General features: G+C 40.8%; 1 protein-coding gene across 4 annotated transcripts in view; it reads right to left on the bottom strand.

Moving 5' to 3' along the window:
- PIBF1 (progesterone immunomodulatory binding factor 1) overlaps window positions 1-23,688 on the bottom strand; it is a 123,872-nt gene that overhangs the window by 9,501 nt on the left and 90,683 nt on the right. For 3 of the 4 annotated variants that reach the window (XM_069970611.1, XM_069970612.1, XM_069970613.1), the window contains exons 15-16: window positions 22,198-22,328; window positions 8,625-8,709 (exon numbers count right to left, since the gene is read on the bottom strand). In XM_069970611.1, the coding sequence (XP_069826712.1) occupies window positions 8,625-8,709; window positions 22,198-22,328 (216 nt within the window). Of the gene's footprint in view, window positions 1-866; window positions 999-8,624; window positions 8,710-22,197; window positions 22,329-23,688 lie in introns of those variants that run through there. The other variant, XM_069970614.1, reaches the window with a different exon arrangement.

Below are 23,688 nucleotides of genomic sequence, written 5' to 3'. Positions count from 1 at the left end.
GTCTTTTCATACTTATTCGCTGCTGTATGTCATGCAGGAAATGTTTTAATTTTCAGTCTGACACAGTGCTCTCTGCTGACATCTCTGGCCGAGACAGGAACTCTCCGAGCAAGAGAGGTTTTTTATGGGGATGCATTGAAAACCGAGTCAAAGTTCCTGTCTTGGCCAGATATGTCAGCAGAGAGCACTGTGCCAGACTGAAAATAAAGCAACACTTCCTGCATGACATATAGTAGCTGATAAGTACGGGAAGACTTGAGATTTTTTTAATAGAAGTAAATAACAAATCTATATAACTTTCTGACACCAGTTGATTTGAAAGAAAAAGATTTTCGCTGGGTAACCCCTTTAAGGTCCTATCACACATGCAGATGTTGAGGAGGAAGTGAATGATGACCTATCAGATCAGTGCTCGCTTCCTCCTTGTTCCCTGCCCGCTGTCTGAGCTATTACTCTGCCTGGAGGATCTTTAGATCGTGGCCAATAGGAGAGAGCGGCGGTCTGCTGCCTTTACTCCTACTACATGGAGCAATGCGCAGCAGAAAGTCCCTGTGCTGATTGTTTTGTTTCAGCATGTTGAAAGATCAGAATCAGCCAACACTGTTGATCGTGACCTTTCCACAAGCCCTATTACAGCAAGTGATTATCGTCTGGAACGGTCGCTAATCAGCCAAGTAGGGCTGATAATCGCTCCGTGTAATAGGGCCCTTAGGCTGCATTTACACACACAGATAATTCACCAATTTATCTGACAGATTTTTTAAGCCAAAACAAGGAGCAGACTATAAACAGAACAATTCATAAAGGAAAGACTGAGGATTCTCCTCTTTTCAAATCCATTCCTGGCTTTGGCTAAAAAAAATCTGTCAGTCATCTTTTGGTGTAATAGGGCCTTTACTCATCAGCTGATCGCTGGCTCTATTACACAGGGCGATATCGGCATGATCTGGACAAGCATATATGTCTCCATCAGATAACAGACAGCAAGTGAAGAAATCCTGCAGAGAAAGAGAGAGCACAATGTATCTTAGTACTTTTTTTTATCTTCTTTTGCTTGTTGTCTATTAAAGTTTAGTTACCAGATCCTAAATAAACCCAACATGTAACCTAGACATAAATGCTGTATATGTGAACTGGAAATGTCGTCTGTGAGCAGAGATGCTGTCTGTGGACGTTAACTGTATGGAGAAGCTTTTTGTAGAGAGTAGACTGAATCTTCTCTTTACACTGTAAAGGAATGTTAATTCTGAGCTAACAAGCTAAATGCATTAATACCAGAGAGCCACACCTAGCTTATTAAAACCAGAAAAACCATTTATTTCCACTTCCTATGTAAACCACTGGGATCAGTATTAGAACAGATAGAGCAGCTATACTGTAATAACTAATCTATAAGCGTTATATAATAAACACTGAAAACACCAGCCACTCCAAGTTTTAGAGAATATAAAGAAGTTACATGTGTAGTTAAATATGTAGAAGATAAACAAAAAGACTAATATTTCATAAAAATGGCTTTCCCTAGTCGGATGACACCGACATCTGTCTATTTAGACAAATAATTTCCATTCCACTTTTAGAACACTGACTGCATCACACACATTGCACCATTTCACCAAAGCCAAGTCTGTTCTGGACTCTCTTCCCTTGTGACAGCAGCGATTTCCTTTTCCCCTACTCATACTGTCTGGACAAAGAGCACTTTCCATATTTAACACTGCAATGGAGCTTATTTGATTTCTACCTACACATGATTTTCTTATTTCCTATACTGTACACTATATGTAAATACTGCACTTTCACACTGTACGATTCTTTGTGCATAGTATAGATAACCGATTATTTTGTTACTTTCCTCTAAAGCCCTATTTGACCCTTTCCAGATTAGCTTTTGGCTACGTTCTACAGACAGCCATGCCTAATATGTGATGACGTGCCGTCTAGCAAATCAAGTTGCACAAGTTGCCTGGAGCTCGTGGCAGGTTTATGCGGTTTAGAATACTGTATGGGGCTCTCCAGACCATCCACGGACAAATGGTGTTGGTGAAGATAGGGGTAGGGCATGATGGAAAATCACTGCCTGACCTTTTTGGTCTGGGAGAGAAAAGCCGTAGTCAGAGCTTTATGGCTGCGGCTTACACCTACCCATAGAGAACACTGAAGCACTCGGCAGCTCTAAACGTTCCTGTATATTGGCAGGGCCGAATTTACCACTAGGCATCCGTGGTCCGGTGCCTAGGGCAGCACCTTGCAGGGGGGGCAGCACCAGGGAGCAGAGGGGGAAAAACAACTTTTTTTTTTTTGTTTAAATTTTTTTTGTGGGTGGGTGGGTGTATGGTGGAATTCTTCACGTCTGGTGCTATTATCTACCAATCTACAAATTCCTTCAGACAATATGCAGACTGCTCTACTCATTGTTTACGGTTTAAACCAGGTACGGGGAACCTTCGGCCCTCCAGCTGTTGCAAAATTACAAGTCTCATCATGCCTGGACAGGCATGATGGGAGTTGTAGTTTTGCAACAGCTGGAGGGCCGAAGGTTCCCCATCCCTGGTTTAAGCAGTTAAAAACCAGGAAAAATGCGATTCAGACAATGTTTCTACATGTAGAAAAATGCATGTGGCCAAAACCCTTGTCCCCCACGCTCCACAAGATTTGAGGAGACTTGAGGTTAATGCCTAGGACAGCAGCACCTGTTAATACGGCCCTGTATATGGAAAGGATGGAGGAAGGTCAGGAGAGATAACTGACAGCTGAATAAGCGTTCGACTGTTAAAGGGGTACTCTAGTAATTTTCCCAGTTTTCCCAGTAATTGAAACACATTAAAAATATTGAAACAGAATTGTCAGTTTGACATGGCCAAATTGGCATGGCTTGCAAAAGGGGTGTAGCTTACAAACAGGGCGTGTCATAATTATCGTTCAATTATCATTACCGCGGCTACATCTACGATAAACCGCGATATTAATTTAGGCCAATATCGCCCAGCCCTAGTAACAACCTTGTTTTTTCAAAGAAATCACAGCCAATAAAATTTCAATAAGCTTCACTCTTTAAAAAAAAAAAATTAAAAATAATAATAGGGGCCAAAATATTTGGCAAATCTTTGATGGACCAGTATAAAAGTTAACTTCAATCAAAACACATAATTCTCTATTCCTAATCCTTGTTTTATCTATAAGGTGTCCCCCCCCCTTAGATTCAATATTTCACTACTGCTTGTACAGTTACCGCACTCTGTTTAGGCATTCTCACCCTTAACCCCTAGACGACCCAGGGCGTATAGTTACGCCATGGAAGTCTGTCCCCAGACGACCTAGGGCGTAACTGTACGCCCTGGGTGTTTCTCCCGCTATGAAGCGTGCTCCGGAGCGGAGCGCGCTTCATAGGAGGTGGGGGCCGGCTGCAGTGAGCAGCCGGGACCTCACCGGTAATGACACGCTGCAGCGATTGCGCTGCCGCGTGTCATTAAGTCCTTAAATTTAAGTGTAAGTGTAAGTGACAGGGGGAGTCCCCTGTCACTTACCGATCGGTAAAACGGACTGCCGGAAGTCTCTCACCTGCCTCCGTGCTGTCCGATCGGCGATCTGCTGCACTAAGCCTACACAGGCAGGCTCAATGAGCAGATCGCCGATAACACTGATCAATGCTATGCCTATGGCATAGCAATGATCAGTGTAAAAATCCAAGTACTGGATGTAAAAGTCCCCCAAAGGGACTTCAAATGTGTAAAAAAAAAAAAGTTAAAAACACTAACACACTACCCCAAAACCCCTCCCCCAATAAAAGTTGAAATCACCCCCCTTTCCCATTATATAAATAAAACATATAAAAATAAATAAACAAATAAACATATAATATACCGTAGCGTGCGTAATTGTCCGATCTATTATAATATTACAAGCGTCATTGCGAACGGTAAACGTCGTACACGGAAAGAGGGAAAAAAGTGCGCGGATTACCGATTTTATGTTACATTATAGAAAATTTTTTTATAAAAAGTGATCAAAACGTCCGATCTTCACAAATATGGTATTAATAAAAACTAGAGATCATGGCGGAAAAAAATGACACCACATACAGCCTCATAGGTGAAAAAATAAAACCGTTATAAGCGTCACAATAGTCCCATTTTATTTATAATTAATTGCCAAAAAAAAGGATTTCATTTAAAAAAAATATATAACATTAGAGAATCTGTGTAACCTGCATATGGTTGTGTTCGGGCTGACCTATAGAATAATTGTATCATGTCGCTTTTACCATATAGTGCATTACGTAGACACAGGAACCCCCCAAACGTTACCATATTGCATTCTTTTTTGCGATTTCACCAATTTATATCTTCATAAATAATATATTTGGAATTCCATAATACATGTTATGGTAAAATGAATGACGCCATTACACAGTACAACTATTCCTGTAACAAATAAGCACTTACCTGGCTTGTAGATAAAAAACGGAAAGTGCTAGAGCTCTTAGAAGGGGAGGAGGGAAAAACGGAAACACTAAGATTAAAATTTGCGCGGTCCACTGGGTCATTTTGGGCCTGGTCCTCAAAGGGTTAAAGCGTCACTGTCATGTTTTTTTTTTTTTTTTTTATTGCAGAAATCAGTAGTATAAGCGATTTTAAGAAACTCTTTAATAGGTTTTATCAGCCAAAAAAGCCTCCTTCTGTACTCAAGAAGCAATCTCCCAGCCTCCCCCCCTGACTTCTTATCTGTGCATTATCAGGCAAACACGTCTTCATTACAGAAAAGCCAGTGAAGACGGGTTCTGCTCTCTCCATTGTAAGCCTATGAAGGGGGGAGGGGCTGAGGGAGATGAGGGAGCAGGAAGAGGTGACATGAAGGTCAGCTGTTTGTAGACTCTCTGGGCACCTAAACCGCAGGATTCTGGGGTAGGAAAGGTCAGTGCTTATCTATGAACTTACTGAGAGAAGATTGCAGGGTGTTGTGCTGTGCAGGACTGCTCCGTGCTCAGTCACTCCTAACAGCCCCTCTCCTCTCCATAGCCACATAATGGACACAGAAATCCTGCTTCTTCTGCAGTGAGGGGGGAGGCTGGGAGACTGCTTTTTCAGTCCAGAAGGAAACTCTTTTGGTTTATAAAACCTATTACAGAGTTTCTTAAAATCGCTTGTACTGTTGATATTTAATGTTTTCAAAAAAATGGCCCTGAAATGACGGTTACGCTTTAAAGGGTTTTTTTTCAAGCTAAAAGATCTCTATATATTGGTGTCTGTTGGGAGGTGGGGGAAATACTTATATTTACCTTCTGCACTTACGCCGCTACCTCCATTCATTGGCGTTTGCTGTGTTAGAGGTTGGAGTGTGCAGTTTCTGCTCAGCCAATCATTAGCTGTTCTAGGTGTTCTCAGTGGAGACTTCCTTCTCCAACCCAAAAAGAGCAAGCGATGTCTACTGGTTCTGGTGCCGATGAACAGACTTGACAGCAAGTGCAGAAAGTAAATATGAGTACTCCCTATATACAGGCACAAGAGGCACCAATATAGGACACTTTTCTAGCTTTGAAAACCCTTTTAAATCCAGATGCAAAGAAAAGTCTACAGCTTCTTACTATGTTCCCGAAAATCATTGTGTGGCTTCTTTTAATTCAAGATATATTTAAACGAGAATACTTTACGTGCTTGCAATTTGTACCTTAAACTGAGCAAAATCCATTTAACTAATGCATTTTTTTACCAGAATATCCATATACCGTATATATTTCTAACATTACTGCATAGAACATGGAGTTTTATAGGTATACTTAGGGGATTCTTGAACAGTTGGAGCTAGGTTTAGAGAACCATCAACATGAAGGACTGGACAAATTTATTCATTTTGTTGAGTTCAATGACCCCAAAGGCAGATTTTTTTCCAGACTTTCAGAGAATACCGGTTAAAAAAAACTTTTCATATAATTTACCCAACAAACTCATGGCCCCTGTTACATACATTGTGGAATAGGCTTTGCTAGCAACAACTATTGCTTTACATCAGGGGTGGGGAACCTCCGGCCCGCGGGCCGCATCCGGCCCCTGAGACCTCCCGATGCGGCCCGCGGCCCGCGGCTCCCCTGTGACACGCGCTGCTCTGGAGGAAGGAAGGAGCCGGCGCACACAGCATCCTCTGTGACAGCTGCCGTGCTGTCTGTGTCGGCTCCTTCCTCCTCCAAAGCGGCGCGTGTCTTCAGTCTCCTGCGGGCCGCGCGCAATGACGTCATTTCATCGCGCGCCGCCTGCAGGAGAAGACCGGCACAGAGGACCTGGGAGAGAAGAGGACCTGGACAGCGTGGGAACGGAGGAAAGGTGAGAGGGATGTTTATTTTTTTTTATTTGGGGGTTAAATAGGCTACCAGGGACATGACTGATGGGGGGGATAACTAGGCTACCAGGGACATGACTGATGGGGGGGGATAACTAGGCTACCAGGGACATGACTGATGGGGGGACAACTAGGCTACCAGGGACATGACTGATGGGGGGGGACAACTAGGCTACCAGGGACATGACTGATGGGGGGGGGGATAACTAGGCTACCAGGGACATGACTGATGGGGGTTAACTAGTCCACCAGGGACATGAGTAATGGGGGGGGGGATAACTAGGCTACTAGGGACAAGACTGTTGGGGGTTAACTGGTCCACCAGGGACATGACTGTTGGGTGTTTACTGGTCCACCAGGCATATGACTGTTGGGGGTTAACTGGTCCACCAGGGACATGACTGTTGGGGGGGGGGGGATAACTAGGCCACCAGGGACAAGACTGTTGGGGGTTAACTGGTCCACCAGGGACATGACTGTTGGGGGTTAACTGGTCCACCAGGGACATGACTAATGGGGGTTAACTAGGCCACCAGGGACAGGCCTGATGGGGGGTTAACTAGGCTACCAGGGACATGCCTGATGGGGGGTTAACTAGGCTACCAGGGACATGACTGAGGGATTAACTAGGCTACCAGGGACATGACTGATGTGGGTTAACTAGGCTATCAGGGATATGCCTGATGGGGGTTAAATAGGCCACCAGGGACATGCCTGATGAGGGTTAACTAGGCTACCAGGGACATGACTGATGTGGGTTAACTAGGCTACCAGGGACATGCCTGATGGGGGTTAACTGGTCCACCAGGGACAGGCCTGATGGGGGTTAGCTAGGCCACCAGGGACATGACTAATGGGGGTTAACTAGGCTACCAGGGACAGGCCTGATGGGGGGTTAACTAGGCTACCAGGGACATGACTGATGTGGGTTAATTAGGCCACCAGGGACATGCCTGATGGGGGTTAACTAGGCTACCAGGGACATGCCTGATGGGGGGTAACTAGGCTACCAGGGACAAGACTGATGGGGGTTAACTAGGCTACCAGGGACATGCCTGATGGGGGTTAACTAGTCCACCAGGGACAAGACTGATGCGGGTTAACTAGGCTACCAGGGACATGACTGATGGGGGTTAACTAGTCCACCAGGGACATGACTGATGGGGGTTAACTAGGCTACCAGGGGCATGACTGATGGGGGTTAACTAGGCTACCAGGGACATGCCTGATGGGGGTTAACTAGGCTACCAGGGACATGGCTGGGGGGGTTAACTAGGCTACCAGGGACATGGCTGGGGGTTAACTACAATAGCAGGGGCACTAGGCGAACAATACCTTGCCTTGCCCTGGGTGCTGCAAACCCCCGCTACTAACTGCCGCGCACGGTATGCGGCCCTCGAATGATTTTATTAATGCCCGACCGGCCCTCGACATGGAAAAGGTTCCCCACCCCTGCTTTACATAATAAGTCTTTATCCAATAAAATAATTACCACTATCTGATCTTCTGTAGCACTGAATTCCATTAAATACCAAAATTAACATTTTATTATTTTAAAATTATACTTAAAATGTTTCTGTTTTAAAATCTTAAAAGTAACTTAAGGGCTCGGGCCCCATAAAACAGGCAGAACTGAGGCCGTAATCCCACCTGCCTCAGTGTCTCTATGGGATGGCTCGCGCGCCTCCACTCCCGCCACTCCACTCCCGCCACTCTGGTGAAAAAATTGACATGTCAATGCTTTGAGCGGAGACGCAAGCCATCCCATAAAGACACTGTGTGACACTGAGGCAGGTGGATTTCCACCTGTTTTACTCAGTGTGAATGGGCCCTTATGCTGTACTTATACTATAACAGCGTTATCTAACCTTTATGTCCAGTTCAACAGTAATGGGAATAATTCACAATGTTACTGAAAGCTCCTCCACTTCATTTTTAGTTTCAGTTTAGTTGTCGTTTGAGACCACATGAAATTCATTCCAGTAAAATCGATTTACAGTGACTATGTTCGTAGAAAGAATCTTCATTAAACAATAAACTAATGATCTCAATTTCGGCCACTAAGAGAGTTAAAAAATGAGAGGAAGCCATAACTAATAAATTCAATTATTTTTAGATGTTTTTTTTAAAGATTAAACAACCGATGCGTATCTAAGTTGAGCTGGATACACAATGAATGTTGATTGTTGGAAATTTGTATCTGCTTATGATCTCTATTAGAATGACAGGAGTGAAAGGCAAATGAACAACATAAGCAAAAGAAAAAAAATGTGGAAAAAATAAAAAACTACCTCTCGATGACTTAGAAGCTTTTCCAAATCTGCTGCCATTTGGTTCTTGACACGAAGTAGCGAAGACTTTTCTTTGTTTAATTTACTGAAAAACAGAAGACACTATTTCAATATTTCAGATCTTGCATTTCTAGTAATGCAAATATTGTATTATTGTGGAAACATCATTTCTACTGCCGTATTAGCTTATATTTTAGCTTTTCATTTCTAATTAATATTAAATAATCATGTGTTTAACAATCATTGATTTATACAACACAGAATATTACACAGTCTAGAAAAAACAAAAGCTTCTACTGACCTGAGCACCTGTATTCTGCTTATTGATAAAAGATACAGTTAATACCTTATGGTAAAGTTTATTAAGTGTGATTGGAACTATTGGATACTTCTATAATAATAAGGAATGACACCTCTCATACTCCTGACTAGTGCTAGGCAGACTTGCTGAACTTCTCCAGCCGCCGGGAGTCAAATGCCGAGTGTTCGAGTTTGGAGAATGTTGACAAACCCCCAACAGTTTGGCCTGTCCGCATAACAATACTCCTGACATATGGTTGCTGCGTAGGGATTCTCTCACCCCTTAAAGGGTTTGTCTGGAAAGCAGAAGACCACCAAAGCATTCTGCTCCCCAATGTAGAAATCTTTTAAGCCTCCCTCACTTCTGAGATGTGAAGGGGCCCACATAAGACGTCCAAAAGCTGCACAGTGTAGCTGCAACATTACAGTCACTGTGGGGCTATTAAACATTGGGTGACTGTGGTTAAGCCCACACACACGATGATTGGGCCTTTAACCCTGCCCTCCCTTGTCGGATAGGAATGAGAGGATGTGTGACTAGGGAGCAGAAGGCTTTAGCCCTATTCTGCTCCCAGAAAGCCCCTTTAACCATCTCCTCACTTTCTGACATACTCCATTTGCATGTAGCTGTATTAAACACCACAGTATTAGGCAACCCCACCCACCTGAACCTGTTCTTATGGACGGGTTCTTACCATCCTTAGTCGACTGCTAACAAAGACCTTCCCAAACTGAACTTTATCATACACATTCTCTCATAATGAAGTTCCATTCCTGAATCCCTAGTACACAATCGCAGACCCCTCATTTCTGAAGAAAAAGTTATTTCCACTCTACCAACACCCCAAAAACTTATTTTTTACACTTTACTCTCTCCTTAATATACACCACATGGAATAGCAGAGAAAAAGGGTGTCCCGTGATTGGCTAAAAGAAAAATTAGAAGTACCGTATTTTTCGGACTATAAGGCGCACCTTCAATTTTAGCCTGCTAAGCCATCCAGGTTCATATATAAGGCGCACCGGACTATAAGGCGCACCAGACTTCTGCATGGAGCATTGTGGCCACCATAGTTAGGAGCCTCAGTGCAGTACAGTGTTGCTCTATAACCTCCGGCCACTAGGTGGCGCTATAAGAAAGAAAGAAAGAAAGAAAGAGCTGTGCCGTATGGAGGGGACTCTTAGGGGATAAGTTTTCAAAAATATTACAAAACCCCTCCTCCAATTTTTCTAATGTGTAAAAAGAAACCCATACTAAACAAACATACTTGGTATTGTAGTATGCAGAATTGTCTTAATCTATTAAAATATAACAATACGGTTCCCACACGATGAGTGGTGTAAAAGAAGAAAGGAACGTCCACTCCTCCAACGCCCAACCAGCCGCATAAGTGAAAAAAGGGAAAGCATTATGGCTCTAAGAAGATGGGGAGGAATATTGCTTCAGTATGGTTGAACATCCGTGCATCAATGACCTTTGGTCATGAAGGGGTTAACCTTTAATGAAGACACCCAAGCCTATGTTAACATATAACTGCTCCAGTGCAGTCCCAGGACCTCTAGCCAAGTGGAGGAAAGTGCTGCCATAACGGCTTATATAAAAGTGGCAAACACTAAGCTTTACAATGACTAAAATAAGCAAGCTGAAGTTTCTGTTTCTGGGAAAACCATTTTTCACCATGTCAGGTAAAAATAACAGCTTGTTTGAGTGTCATGGTAACAAGTATTTGTTGTGTTCCATATTTCCTCAGGTGCTCAGTCTTCTGACGTATGACACATGAACACACTAGGACTTCACCTGGAGTCACAGCATAATCTACAGACAAGCAACTACGGACTACCAGTGCACTCTCTATCTGACTGAACAATAAGTGCAAACCTAAAAAGGAAAAAAAAAAAAACATACATGGACATGTCCGACACATACCTGTAGTTTTTTTTTTTTTTTTACAATGTCATGTAAAGCAAATGTAAATATGATGTATAGCAGTAATATAAGAAGGCAATGCAACAACATATAAAGCAAAAGAAGAGTAAAGACAGTATTGTAAGCATATACCCTATGTAGGTCTCATATGTGTTAGAGTTGCTGTATTACTGTTGTTCATGGGCTGTGTATTGTTATGTACCTACAACCTGTTCACAATCATCAAACTAGGCTGCATTACAGATATAGCCCATGAAAAACAGAGGAGCCATCCCTGAAAAAGGCCAGAAATTAGGCCACATACACAGCAGAAACACTGCATAAAATCTATCACCTATCTGCTTTGTGTGAACGTACCATTAAAGGGGCCGCATAGGGAGCAGAAGATGGCTAAAGCCTAGTGCTCAGAGACACTGTGCAGCTATCTGACTTCACAATGATTATGACTTATGCTGTGTTACACAAAGCGATAATTCGCCCAATCGTTTAACGATTTTGAAGCAACAATTTGGTTTTTATAACGATCAGCGTTTAGATGAATAAATCGTTAGAAAATTCGTAAGAAAAATCGTTATTGCGATAGTTTTTAAGATCGTTCAAGCCCATCTTTTACATAGGGTGAATCTTTGAAAGACTGTTTATACGAAGCGATCTGCAAATTTTTAGCGAACGACGTTTTGAGAACATGTTGAAAGATCAAAATGAACGATTTCTTGCTCGTCGCTTGATCATTTGCGGTGTTTACACGGAACAATTATCGCTCAAATGAGATAGTTATTGTGAAAATTCGAACACTAATCGTTCCGTGTAAACGCAGCATTAGACTTACCCCCTCCACATCTCGGAACATGGCTAGTGCACAATTCCGCTACATTTGGTGCAATATGCTTTATTTCTGGCAACTCATAAGTGATTGGCCAGATTTATCCTGAGCTCTGATTATTTTAAAAAACTGACAGTGTGGGTTTCAGGCAGCTCGATAAATTTGAGCCTATGTATCTACTCTTTTTTTGTGTTTTTTTTGTGGAAGACAGATAACATAGCCACAGTGATCTGTTCATCGACATAGGTCTTGAAAGCAGGTATAATGCTACGACATGCTGTCAGCACTCTCTCACTCAGAAACGTAAGGAACCTGCTCCATCTTTGTTCATGAACATTTTATACAAAGACTTCAAGTATGACTAAACTATGAACTTGGTTACATTTCATAGCTGGCGTGAGCTGTGCCTCTGTAATCCTTATGAGAAAGCTGCAATCTCATTTGGCTCAAGCAAAGGAAACACCCTGATTTAGAACAATCACCAACCTCCCCCAAAAAAACAAGAAATACACATTCTACACTTCTTTATGTATATTCAACTACTTTCAGTGGTTTTAAAGTAACACTGCAAAATACTGAAGAGCAGTTGCTGCAGTGAAATGATAGAATCAGGGATATGATCAAATCCCTGGAAATGATGAAATGACGGCGCCGTTCCATCATTTCCCTAGGGAATTAATCAAATTACTGACCCTTTTTCAGGGAAATGATGAAACGAACTCTATTATTTCCCCCTGCGACATAGAATTCGTTTACCGCATCGCCGCTCTGCTCCTCGTCCGCCTCCTCTCTGCTCCCCGTTCCGCTCATTTCCCCAGCTACACGCCTCCTTGCTCCCCCAGCCTGTCCGCTCTGCTCCCCGTCCGCCCCGCCCTGCGACATGCCTCCTGCTTCCTGTGCGGCCAACACCATATGCCTGCTGGGAGGTGTGTTGCTCTGCTCTCCAACCGCCTCCGGTCCCATCCGCCCCACCGCCATATGCCTACCGGGAGGCGTGCCGCTCTGCTCCCCAGTCCGCCTGCCCCCATATGCTTGCCAGGGAGGTGTGCCGCTCTGCTCCCCTGACCGCCTGCCGTCATATGCCTGTTGGGGAGGTGTGCCGCTCTGCTCCCCCTCAACCTGCCGCCATATGCCTGCCAGGGAGGTGTGCCGCTCTGATCCCCCTCCGCCTGTTGCCATATGCCTGACGGGGAAGTGTGCCGCTGTGCTCCCCGTTTGTCACCACCCCCGCTGCCATATTCCTGGAGGTGTGCCGCTCTGCTCCCCCATCCGCCTCCTCCACCAAATAGAGCCGGGCAACTCCTCAATTGTTTATTCCATCATTTCCCTGAAAGGGGTCAGATTTGATCAAATCCCTAGGGAAATGATGGAATGGCATGTTCATTTCATCATTTCTAGGGATTTGATTAAATCTCTGGATTCTATCATTTCACTGCAACATAAATGTATGTGTATAAATGTGTGTGTGTGTGTATGTGTGTGTGCGCGTGCGTGTAGCTTCTTTAATCTATACAGCTTGTGTATCAAACAGTATGTAGTTTAGCCCTAAAGTTCTTAGATATGGTACAGTTCAGCTGAACATGATGTTTCTGATGCAAATGTGGATAGAAACTTATGTAACCAGCTCTTCTAAGAATAAAAGAATACTATAATTATCACTTTTAATTTATAATGCATAAACACCTTAAGCAACAGATAATTATATTCAATGACATGTAATAGAAGGGAAAACTGACCCTACCCAGGAGTTTACAGTCTGGGCCATTTTCAGACATGCATTAACACAAGACAACCTCTTAAAAGGAAGCCACTTCAGCAATTAGCTATTCACTATTCGCTATTCGCTATACCAGTCCGGCTGGTAAAGCAGGAGTTGTGTCTATTCAAACATTGTAGCATGCTGGAGTCCACCATGCCAATAAATGATTAGGTGACCAGGTAATGCACGGGCAAGTGCATCAGACACTATCACTTAGCAACTCTACATTGTAACTAACAGAGGAAAATTGCAAGCAGGGGGACCCCCCCCCCATGTGACGCACACATGTCCTAACATAGTATATGGATTTTCGTTGTTTTCTGCCAAGCCCCATTTAACGTATATATATATATATATATATATATATATATATATATATATATATATAAAACACATTACAGCCTGTGCTTTGCTTTTCATTTATCCCAAAGATGAAGCAATTAAAGTGTCAGAACTGCATTATACACAGAAATCCATGCAAAGTTTTTCTGCCACATGTGGATTGGGTTTAAAAAATCCCATCCACTCGTACTGGACTATGAGTTGTTGCCCATTTGTAGGGTGAAATCACTTAAAATCTGCAGCAATAATGCCATTACTGGCCTCACCCTACAGTTCATCTGCAGTCCTATTGGTTACCGCTCAGCTGTACTGGGATCCAATGAAACTGGTGAAGTAAAAGTAGTAAAATATTTCCTCATTTTTCATGATTTCTATGAGATGGTTTCTCGCTAAAGTTGCCTTCAGAAGTGTTAATTAAAATTTTGTAGTGGACTTCAGAAAACACAAAGGAACAGCAATAAATATGTTAATTTGCTTGCCAACATCTATTTATTAGTAAACACACACATTAACACATAACAGGGATGTAAATCCATTTGCACTGTACTTGAAAAACTGCTTTAAACTTTAGTTTTATGCCTATATTCAATGCATGGAATAACTGACGAGTCATGACGCATTTCAAGTCCTTCCGGTATGTGTAGACAATTAGTCAATGAATTAGATTTCATTGAATACAAGACTTTCACAATAGCAGAAACTGTCTTCTCCTATTAAGTGTACTTGGGCATGATTCACTAAACAAGCAACCTGAAAGCTTCAGTAAAAATCACGTGGGACCAGGTACAGTGTGTGTTAAGCTTTCCTCTTTTGTTTCTTTATGACACATAAGCATACACTACACTTGCTCATTGTGTCAAAAGTTAGGAATTAACACATTTCAGGTGGGAAGTACTAAAAAAGCTTTGTTCATAATGAACCAACAGCTCTGAATTTTTAGTGCGTTTTACTAGGTGGCTAATAATTAAGTATACAAGTCTATGTAATAGAGATCAATATTAGCTGCATTAGCCGCTGGAAATATCATCCCACTGGCAAACGCAAACATAAAGTTGCAGACGGCTATTTCTGATGCCCCTAATCATTTCTATATTCCAGTCAGGAACAGGGAAATGGGTTGTGCCACTATTAAAGGGATTGTCCAGTGAAAATCTTTTTCTTTCAAATCAGTTGGTTTCAGAAAGTTATGAAGATTTGTGATTTACTTCTATTATAAAATCTGAGCTGCTGTATGTCCTGCAGGGAGTGTTGTTTTCTTTCTTAGACAGTGCTCTCTGCCTGCTGACATCTCTGTCCCAGTAGGGACTGTCCAGAGCAGCAGCAAATCTTCATAGAAAACCTCTCCTTCTCAGGGCAGTTCCTGTATTAGCCAGAGATGTCAGCAGAGAGCACTGTCAGACTGAAAAGAAAACAACATTTCCTGCAGGGCATACAGCACATGAATTTAAAAGTATGAAAGTAAGGGAAGACTTGAGATTTTTAAATAGAAGTAAATTACAAATCTATATAACTTTCTGAAACCGGTTGATGTGAAAGAAAAATATTTTCACTGGTAAACCCCTTTAACTCTTGCACAGTATAGAGCAGTGCTTCTCAAACTTTTTCTAGTGGAGCCTCACCCAACAGACCAAGGCAATGCCTGGGCCTCACCAGATTGACCAAGAGGGTGCCTGGGCCTCACTATCTGTGGTGAAAGTCCATTTAAAAGTTGAAAATAATACTAGGGCTAGCTTTCATCAGTCTCCCAAGCTCTATATACTAATAAAGCAAGTACAAAATAAATTAATAATGTTGCTAAAATGGAGTTTTTGCAAACAGCAAAAGGACTGTGCAGATCATAGTTACTTTTGTGAAAACTGCCTCCCCAGCAGGGCCTCACCAACAACTAGAGGGCGCCTCACTGGTGAGGCCCGCCTCACAGTTTGAGAAGCACTGGTATAGAGGATATGGGTGTCATCATGAGGGGAGCTTGACCAATAGAATGGCTACTGCAATTTCAATTGCACTCACAAAGCTCCTGTTGGAATAATAAAGTAGTTAAGCATGCACACTGCCACTCTATGTATTCTCTAAGGGACTGCAGAAAATAGAGTAGAGCACTTGGCTATCTTCAGCAGTCCCATAGACAATGAATGTATAAGCAGATCAATATTTTACTGCTGTTCTTTTAGGAGCTTTAAGAATCCTAATCGAGTCTGTGGGTTTTTTCATTCTTTGACTGAGATCAGTAGAAATTGCACAATTTGTTTTTTCATGGGTTGTATGTCACCCATTCTGTGCAGTGCTGAGGCACATTATTCCTGCCTTCATGTATGTTGTTTGTTCCTCTTCACAAGGACTGTTACAGCTCCTTCTACTTCTCTATTAGTGCATGTATACCAGTCTTCTCTTTAGTTGATTTGTTTTATGTTATTATGTATTATGGAGATAAAATCTTGTTCTATTTTCTTGTTCCTGTTTTACTGAAAAACTGAAGTGGACAACGTAGGTGCACGGCTGGTTCGGATGTGACTTTTGTCCGACATTTAAATGTTTGTCAATAAGTGGCCACAAATTAAAACATAATTTCTACAATATCCTTCACCATTCCTATGGGAGTAAACAAAGTATCTAATACATTTACGAGGCAAGTATACAAAGCACTCAACCACATTCGTAAAGCCTACTAGGTTGCTATATAGCAGAGCGGCCAAACTGCTCACCTCACAGCCTGTTTCACAGAGCGCTCACATGGAGCCACTACACTAACCACTTGCCTGATCACCACCACTGTAACATAATTCTCATTACGGTGACTACATTGGTAAATATGTATATGGTCAAAGCATACTTTACTCAATGAGAATCAGGAACCACTTGTAACATGTTCTAAAAGTGTTATCCAGTGGCTATCAAGCACACCTAACTTTAATGCTCAATACTGCTGAATGTTTGGCACCACTGCTTATTCCAAGATAAACAAAAAAAAAAAAAAGGGAGCTCTACCTAAGGTTCATAAGGGGTGCCATGGGGGTGCTATGTAATAACAATTGCCACATAAAAAGAAAGAAAAGCAGACACACAGAAATGGTGCACTCACCACAAAACAATATATTTTATTACACAAATGACCAAAAGCGACCACTAAATGTTAAAAGCAATTAAAAAACTATTCAGGTTTTAAACTACAAGGAGAAAAAAAAAACGGTATCCTGCATCCAGGGAGTCCACATGTACATAAATATTATGGTCAAAAGATAAGTCAAATATAATGTGGATCACACCTGTTCAATAATACCTCACCTATCTAGTCATACCAGTGTATCATAATAGTCATACCAGTGTATCATAATAATAAAGCCTCAATACAGAATAAATAAAAAGTGCATACAGAAAGTGCTGCTAATGTCACTAATAAAAGTATAAAAGCAATAAAAATTACAAAGATGCCAAAAAACTGTAATCTCAAAAAGCAGGCCAGGTGAAAAATATAAATTAATACGGTTGTGCTCAAAAGCATATGAATGATAACACAAAAACTTTTTCCCCACTTTAGGTTAGTGGTTGAATGAAGCCATTTATTGTCAAACTACTGAGTTTTCTCTATATCATAATGACAACCAAAAACATCAAAATGACCCTGATCAAAAGTTTACATTCCCCAGTTCCTGATACTGTCTATTGCCCCCTCTAACATTAATGACAGCTTGAAGACTTTAGTAGTGGTAGTTGTGGATGAGGCTGTCTTGCATGAACTATGCGCTTGAGATCTCCTCAGAGTGGCTCAATGATATAGAGGACAGGAGACAGAGATGGCCACTCCAGAACTTTCACTTTGTTCTGCTGTAGCCAATGACAGGTCGACTCGGCCTTGTGTTTTGTATCGTTGTCAAGAACATCAGCGATCCACCTTCGTGCTTTACAGTAGGAATGGTATTCCTTTCATCATAAGTCTTGTTGACACCTCTCCAAATGTAACGTTTATGGTTTGAGGCTTGTCTCTGTACTGTTTGGCATATTGTAGGTGAGATACTTTGAGGCATTTGCACAGCAATGGCTTTCTTCTGGTAACTTGACCATGCAGCCCATTTTTTTTCAAGTGTCTCCTTATTGTGTTCTTAAAACAGTCACACCGCTAGTTTTCAGAGACTCCTGTACTTATGTTGATGTTATTTGTGGGTTTTTCTTTGCATTCCGAACAATTTTCCTGGCAGTTGTGGTAAGAGCTGGGGTATGTAAACTTTTGATCAGGGTCATTTGGATGTTTTTGGTTGTCCTTGTGACTTAAAAAGAGAAAACACACCCAACCACTAACCCTGAGTGGGAAAAAAAGTTTTTGAGGAAGATTTATGAAAGGGTGTAAATATACACCTGGTGTAAACTGCCCCCAGCAGTTTATATTTTACCAGAGCTGAAAGCTGAGCAGTGATTGGTTGCTGTGGGCAGTTTACACCAGGTGTATATTTACACCCTTTCATAAATCTTCCCCTTTGTGTTATCATTCATATTCTCTGAAAAAGGCAAAAAAACAAAAAGTCTGCCAGGGTATGTAAACGTTTCAGCACGTCAATTCTTTGGAAGGACGCCGGAATCTGCCCCAGCATAGAATGAAGTCTATGGCACAGGCGGAGAGTCAAGCGGGAGCAGTCCAGTGGGGTAAAGTCAGGTGACTGCTGTGGCTAAAGTACCTTAGAAATTATTTGGAGATTGAAATGTGTAAATTTAAAAAGACGGTTGTGGAAAGGAAATTAATACACGGTATATATTAAAAAATAAATAAAGATGATTTATATATAAAAAGTAAGACTTCTTGTTCTAAGGAGGAGGCGGCTGTAAAATGATCTCTACAGAATTACAGTTAAGGGTGACACCAGTAGGAGACAATAGATGAAGCTCACAGCTCAATCTACCCCCCCTTGTTGAATGACCTTTTCAAAGGTCACTTGTTTATTAACAACCCAGGCAAAATGGCTGTCCCAATAATAACGTAGGTCCCTTTAAGTTATCTGAAATCACTACATTTCTTAAATTCGAATGAGAAAACAATACAAGTCAGGTGTTGGGATTCATATTAGATTAGAATGAGAAAACACATTATATAGAAAGAAAAGTAAAAATAAACCCCTTTTATAGTTAGTCGACCCCGTGAAAATACAACAAAGCAAACATCTGTTGAAAGTGTGTCAATGGTATAACTAATGTATGTATTGTATTTCAGAACAATACAACTAAATGTACAGGCAGCTATTCATTGTTACATTAAAAACCCACAGAAAAAAAAACAAACACCAGGGCTTATAAGGGTAAGAAGCGCTGTTTTCTCAAGACTTCTATAGTTGTACAGTCATTTGTTATGCCAACATTTTATCTTTACAACTGTACGTGTTAGGGAAGCATGCCATTTATATTGTTTCTTTATTGGAGCTATGATAACATGTCACTGTAATCCTTCGCATACTGACAAAAGTGTTCTATTGAAGAGGGGTATTGTGCTTCTCATACCTCCAGAAAAAAAAAATCTGAATAAAAAATATTTTGAAAGAAAATAGCACGTCCATCACAAGTAATCTGTAACTAGGCATATATACAGTAAATAAATCATGTCTGCACAAAGTGTCCCGCAAGGAAGGCGATAAATATTTTCCTTTCTTTTCACAGAACAGATCCTGTGGAGAGATTGTCTACACAGCAATGAATAATCAATTTATCACACTGTACACAGGACTGTTAGAGTCAATGTATGTTAACATATTCTGCTGGATTACACAGCAAGTCCTACTACAAATAGGCCTCCTAAGATATCAAAGTGGAGACATGGTACAGACAAACACACGTTTATTAGGAGAAAAAAAATCCTAATGGAGCATTATGGGGACATTTTTAGCCAGAAACACCAAGACTGATTGTTCTATTTGTTGCTAGAAGGAAAAAAAAAATATTCAGGAAATTCAGTTCCAAATCAGTTTGACAAATCTTTTGGAGCAGCTTTTAGATACTTCCTATTAGTTACTGCCATGAATATCTAAATGTAGTGGACCGAAAAAATAAAACAATGGTCAACAATAGTTTTTGGGCTACGATGTTTAAAGTGTCACTGTTGTTTAAATATTTTTTTGTTTAAAATTTTTTTTAGTAATTGGGTTTATTAGCCAAAAAATGCATTTTTATCATGAAAAAGCAGTTTGAAGCTCTCCCCCGTCTTCATTATTCTCAATGAGATGAGATGAGGCACCAAAACAGAACAACAAAGAGTTAATTTACATCTACTATCTCCTCTTAGTCAGCACTGACCTCTCTGGATTACAGAGCGGGAGCTGTGTGAAAGCGGATATTCAAAGTACAATTAGTGGCGCAAAAAATAAGGGCTCATGTGGGTTTCTAGGTGAAAAAAATGCAAGTGCAAGCCTTTTAAGCACAAGGAAAAAAACGAAAACGCAAAAATTGAAATTGGCCCGTTCCTCTAAGAATTTAAATATTTTTTATTCTATAAAAATGTCCTTACCTAGGCTACATTCGCACATTCTGTGCACGGACCAGACGTTGGAAGTCCCGGCATCATCATTTATCATGTCATGAGTGCCGAAACTATTTAAATCTCTGCACTATTGTATTGATAGGGAAGATTTAGACAAGTTTGGAAAATAAATTTAGTATGAAAGTTTAAAGTGTCCCGAATATATGCAAGTGTATTATTTCTGTACAGCTACACAAATTTAGTGTAGCAATGTAATAAATTTGACGTACTCTGCATGAAAGGTCCCTTTCAAAATCTAAAACACCAAGCACATACCTATAGGTCATTATGGCCCACTTCCGGCACATCACAAAGTCCTCCTACTGAAAGGGCTTTTCACATGGGGCAATAATAATAATTATTATTTATTCATAAAGCGCCCTTAATTCCAGAGCGCTATAGGGGTAACAAACAGGAACAATACAAGATCAAAACACATTACATGAAGGCAAAAGACAGACCGGTACATGGGGGAAGAGGACCCTGCCTGCGACGGCTTACAATATATAAACCGACCCAATGGATGGATTACTGATCTGTGTAAAACACCAAGTAATCAGCCAACAAACATTGAATTGATCAGCCAACAACTGGAATTGCAGTAAAAAAAAAAGTATGTAAATAAATAAATAAATTATAAAAAATAAAATAAAAGTCCCCTCCTCCAAAAGGTGGACATCCTGCAAGACACACGTGCTGCCAATTTTAGTTTGTTCTACCCTGGCCCTACCTGGATATTCTGTACTTGCTTGTATGATCATCACCCATGTACAAAGGCATTTATAGTTAAGGGGCCATATATTTATAGGGCCTTTTGTACAAATTTGGGGTAGACTAACAAACCCCTCCCTATATATTTACAATGTAGCATTCCAAATGGTAAAATTTTGTTCTGGTCATGAAGGCCCAAAGGCTTTGGTCATAAAGGGGTTAACAAAAAATATACATAACCAATGTGATGTTAACCAAGCCCTAGAAATGCACTTTAGTAGTGCATACTACTCAAGAGTAACTTTTTATATGCATGTAGTTCAACACAGACTAAGAAAATACACATACCTTCCAGATTTTCTTAAGTATCTTTTACCGTCTCTATTTAGAATTAGAATATGTAGGTATTTCTTGGCAGTATTATGTTTCTGGGAAATGCGCCAACAATTCAATGTTTGTTGTTAAGAATAATCTCTGATCATAAATGTGAGGCTTACAATGTTTTAGTAAGACAATTTTTACCATATATTTGTGTATCTCTGTATACAAAGATAGGTTTTGGATGAAAAATGTTCCAGGTTGCAGGTCTCTACTGGTAGTCATTTATGCAGAGCCTCCTGGATCATAAGACTGAAAACAGAACTTTACTTGACTTGGGTAAGGTATTATCCTTAAGGGGGTACTCCGGTGAACAAATATAGTTTTAAAATAAATTGGTTCAGAACGTTATACAGATTTGTAAAAGACTTGTATTTAAAAAACTCCAACCTTCCAGTACGTACCAGCTGCTGTATGACCTGCAGGTGGTGGTATTTTCTTTCTATTCTGACGCTCTCTGTTGCCACCTTTGTCCATGACAGGAAAATGCCCAGAGCAACAGCAAATCCCAATGGAAAACCTTTCCTGCTCTGGGCAGTTCCAGTCATGGACAGAAGTGGCAACAAAGAGCACTGTGTCAGACTGGAAAAAATACACTTCCTGCAGGACATACAGCACATGATATGTACTGGAACACTTGAGGTTTTTTTTTTTTTTACAAATAGAAGTCTTACACGAGTTAATCTGTATATTTTTTCTCCAGAGCACCCCTTTAAAGAAACACAGGGATGCATAACACAGAGATTCATAGGTTATGTGTGAAGCTGCCGATGCTCCCCATCCTCTCCTGTGGGAGACATCCAATTATAGAGATAAATTATATAAGCCTTACTCGCTTACCTCACATCTTTTTCAAGCTTTGAAATCTGGTCCTTAAGAGAGTCTATTTGGGTGTCTCTTTGACGCACAGATTCAATGAGGTATTGGTATGGCTGGTGAACTAGACCTAAGAGGGAGTTTGTTCTATCCAACTGGGTTGAAAGAAAACATGAAAACATAGGTTGAGTGTACAATCCAGAATTAACATTACTTTTTTTTTTTAGCTTATATTTAAACTCTTTCACTTACATAATTCCCCCTTTTAACAAGATACACAGCACTACAGCCCCCAACCCATCTTTCTACTTCTACTATTTTAGTGTTCTGACTCTATGGCTCTACCTGGGTTCTATTTCTGTTCTACACTTTGGATGTAACAGGAATGGGTTTGGTAGTTTTTGATTTAGGTAAAATATTTTTGTAACACTTTCTACACATTTATTGTAAAATACTTTTTGAGGTTATATTGGTAATGTAATATGCTATACTGAGTCACCATTGTTCATTATTAGTAATACACTCACACATTAATCCAGCATAGAAGATTCTTAAACGTATAGTGACAAATTATACAAGTGTTGATACTCCTTATTAGTGTGATCACAAGGTTGTGTGGCTTCATTATTTAAGTTATTATGAAAAGTAATATAGTCCACAATTACAGCGTGACATTCCAAATCCAAAACCATTCATTGCATGACCTTTCATTTTTCTCTTACATTTAGTTCAAACCCAGGTCAAATGGATTTAAAGGCTCCACTGAAAGTGTCCTGAAGTGGTCAACCAAACCAAATATTCAACATGACTGAAGTGCCTGTCCCTGTATGAAAAGGATCAACAGATAATAGAAGTGCTGCTGTAGATTTATTTAAGATTTCAGAGCATTTCTAAAAGATAGTAAAATTACACATGAACAAATATGCAATATTTACCATCAATATACTAGAAGTACGGAGCACCTAGTCAGTGACCGATCCCTACTCTCTCAGCATACACACACTATGACCATGGGACAAGCTGATATGTAGCTGCAGGTACCAACAATGAACTGTCCTTCTGGCGAACAGCTCAGATCAAGTGTTTCCCTGGTAGCCAGGGTTAGTTTCAATAGTTTGGGGAAAGGGGGTGTAGTTAGACTGGTTTTGCTATGGCTCTGTAATATATATAATTTTTTTTTTATAGCTATCCAGAGCACAAAGAAACCCTTTGACTGCAGACTTTTGTTGCCTTTAAAACAAAGGTATATACAAGTCTATTACTAGATAGGACTTCTCATCAGGGCAAATTTTATTTTCCTCTCCATACTCCTTTCTATTGTTGAGATATAAGCTTTTTTGTTTGTTAAGTGCCTAGGGGTGTTCCCTAGCATGGCAAGAGCCCAGAGTTAGTAGGGCTATTGCTTCTTATTCACTGACTCTGCAGTCATTCAAAGGGGGGTAGGCATATGCATTCAGGTAAGGGCGATATTACACGGGGCGATTATGGGGCGAAAAATTGTTATATCGTTCAAAT

This window comes from Dendropsophus ebraccatus, chromosome 5 (assembly GCF_027789765.1).
Source record: "Dendropsophus ebraccatus isolate aDenEbr1 chromosome 5, aDenEbr1.pat, whole genome shotgun sequence".
Classification (NCBI taxonomy): domain Eukaryota; kingdom Metazoa; phylum Chordata; class Amphibia; order Anura; family Hylidae; genus Dendropsophus; species Dendropsophus ebraccatus.
Note: the sequence above shows the minus strand (reverse complement) of the source record. Positions and strands in the feature narration are given on the sequence as shown.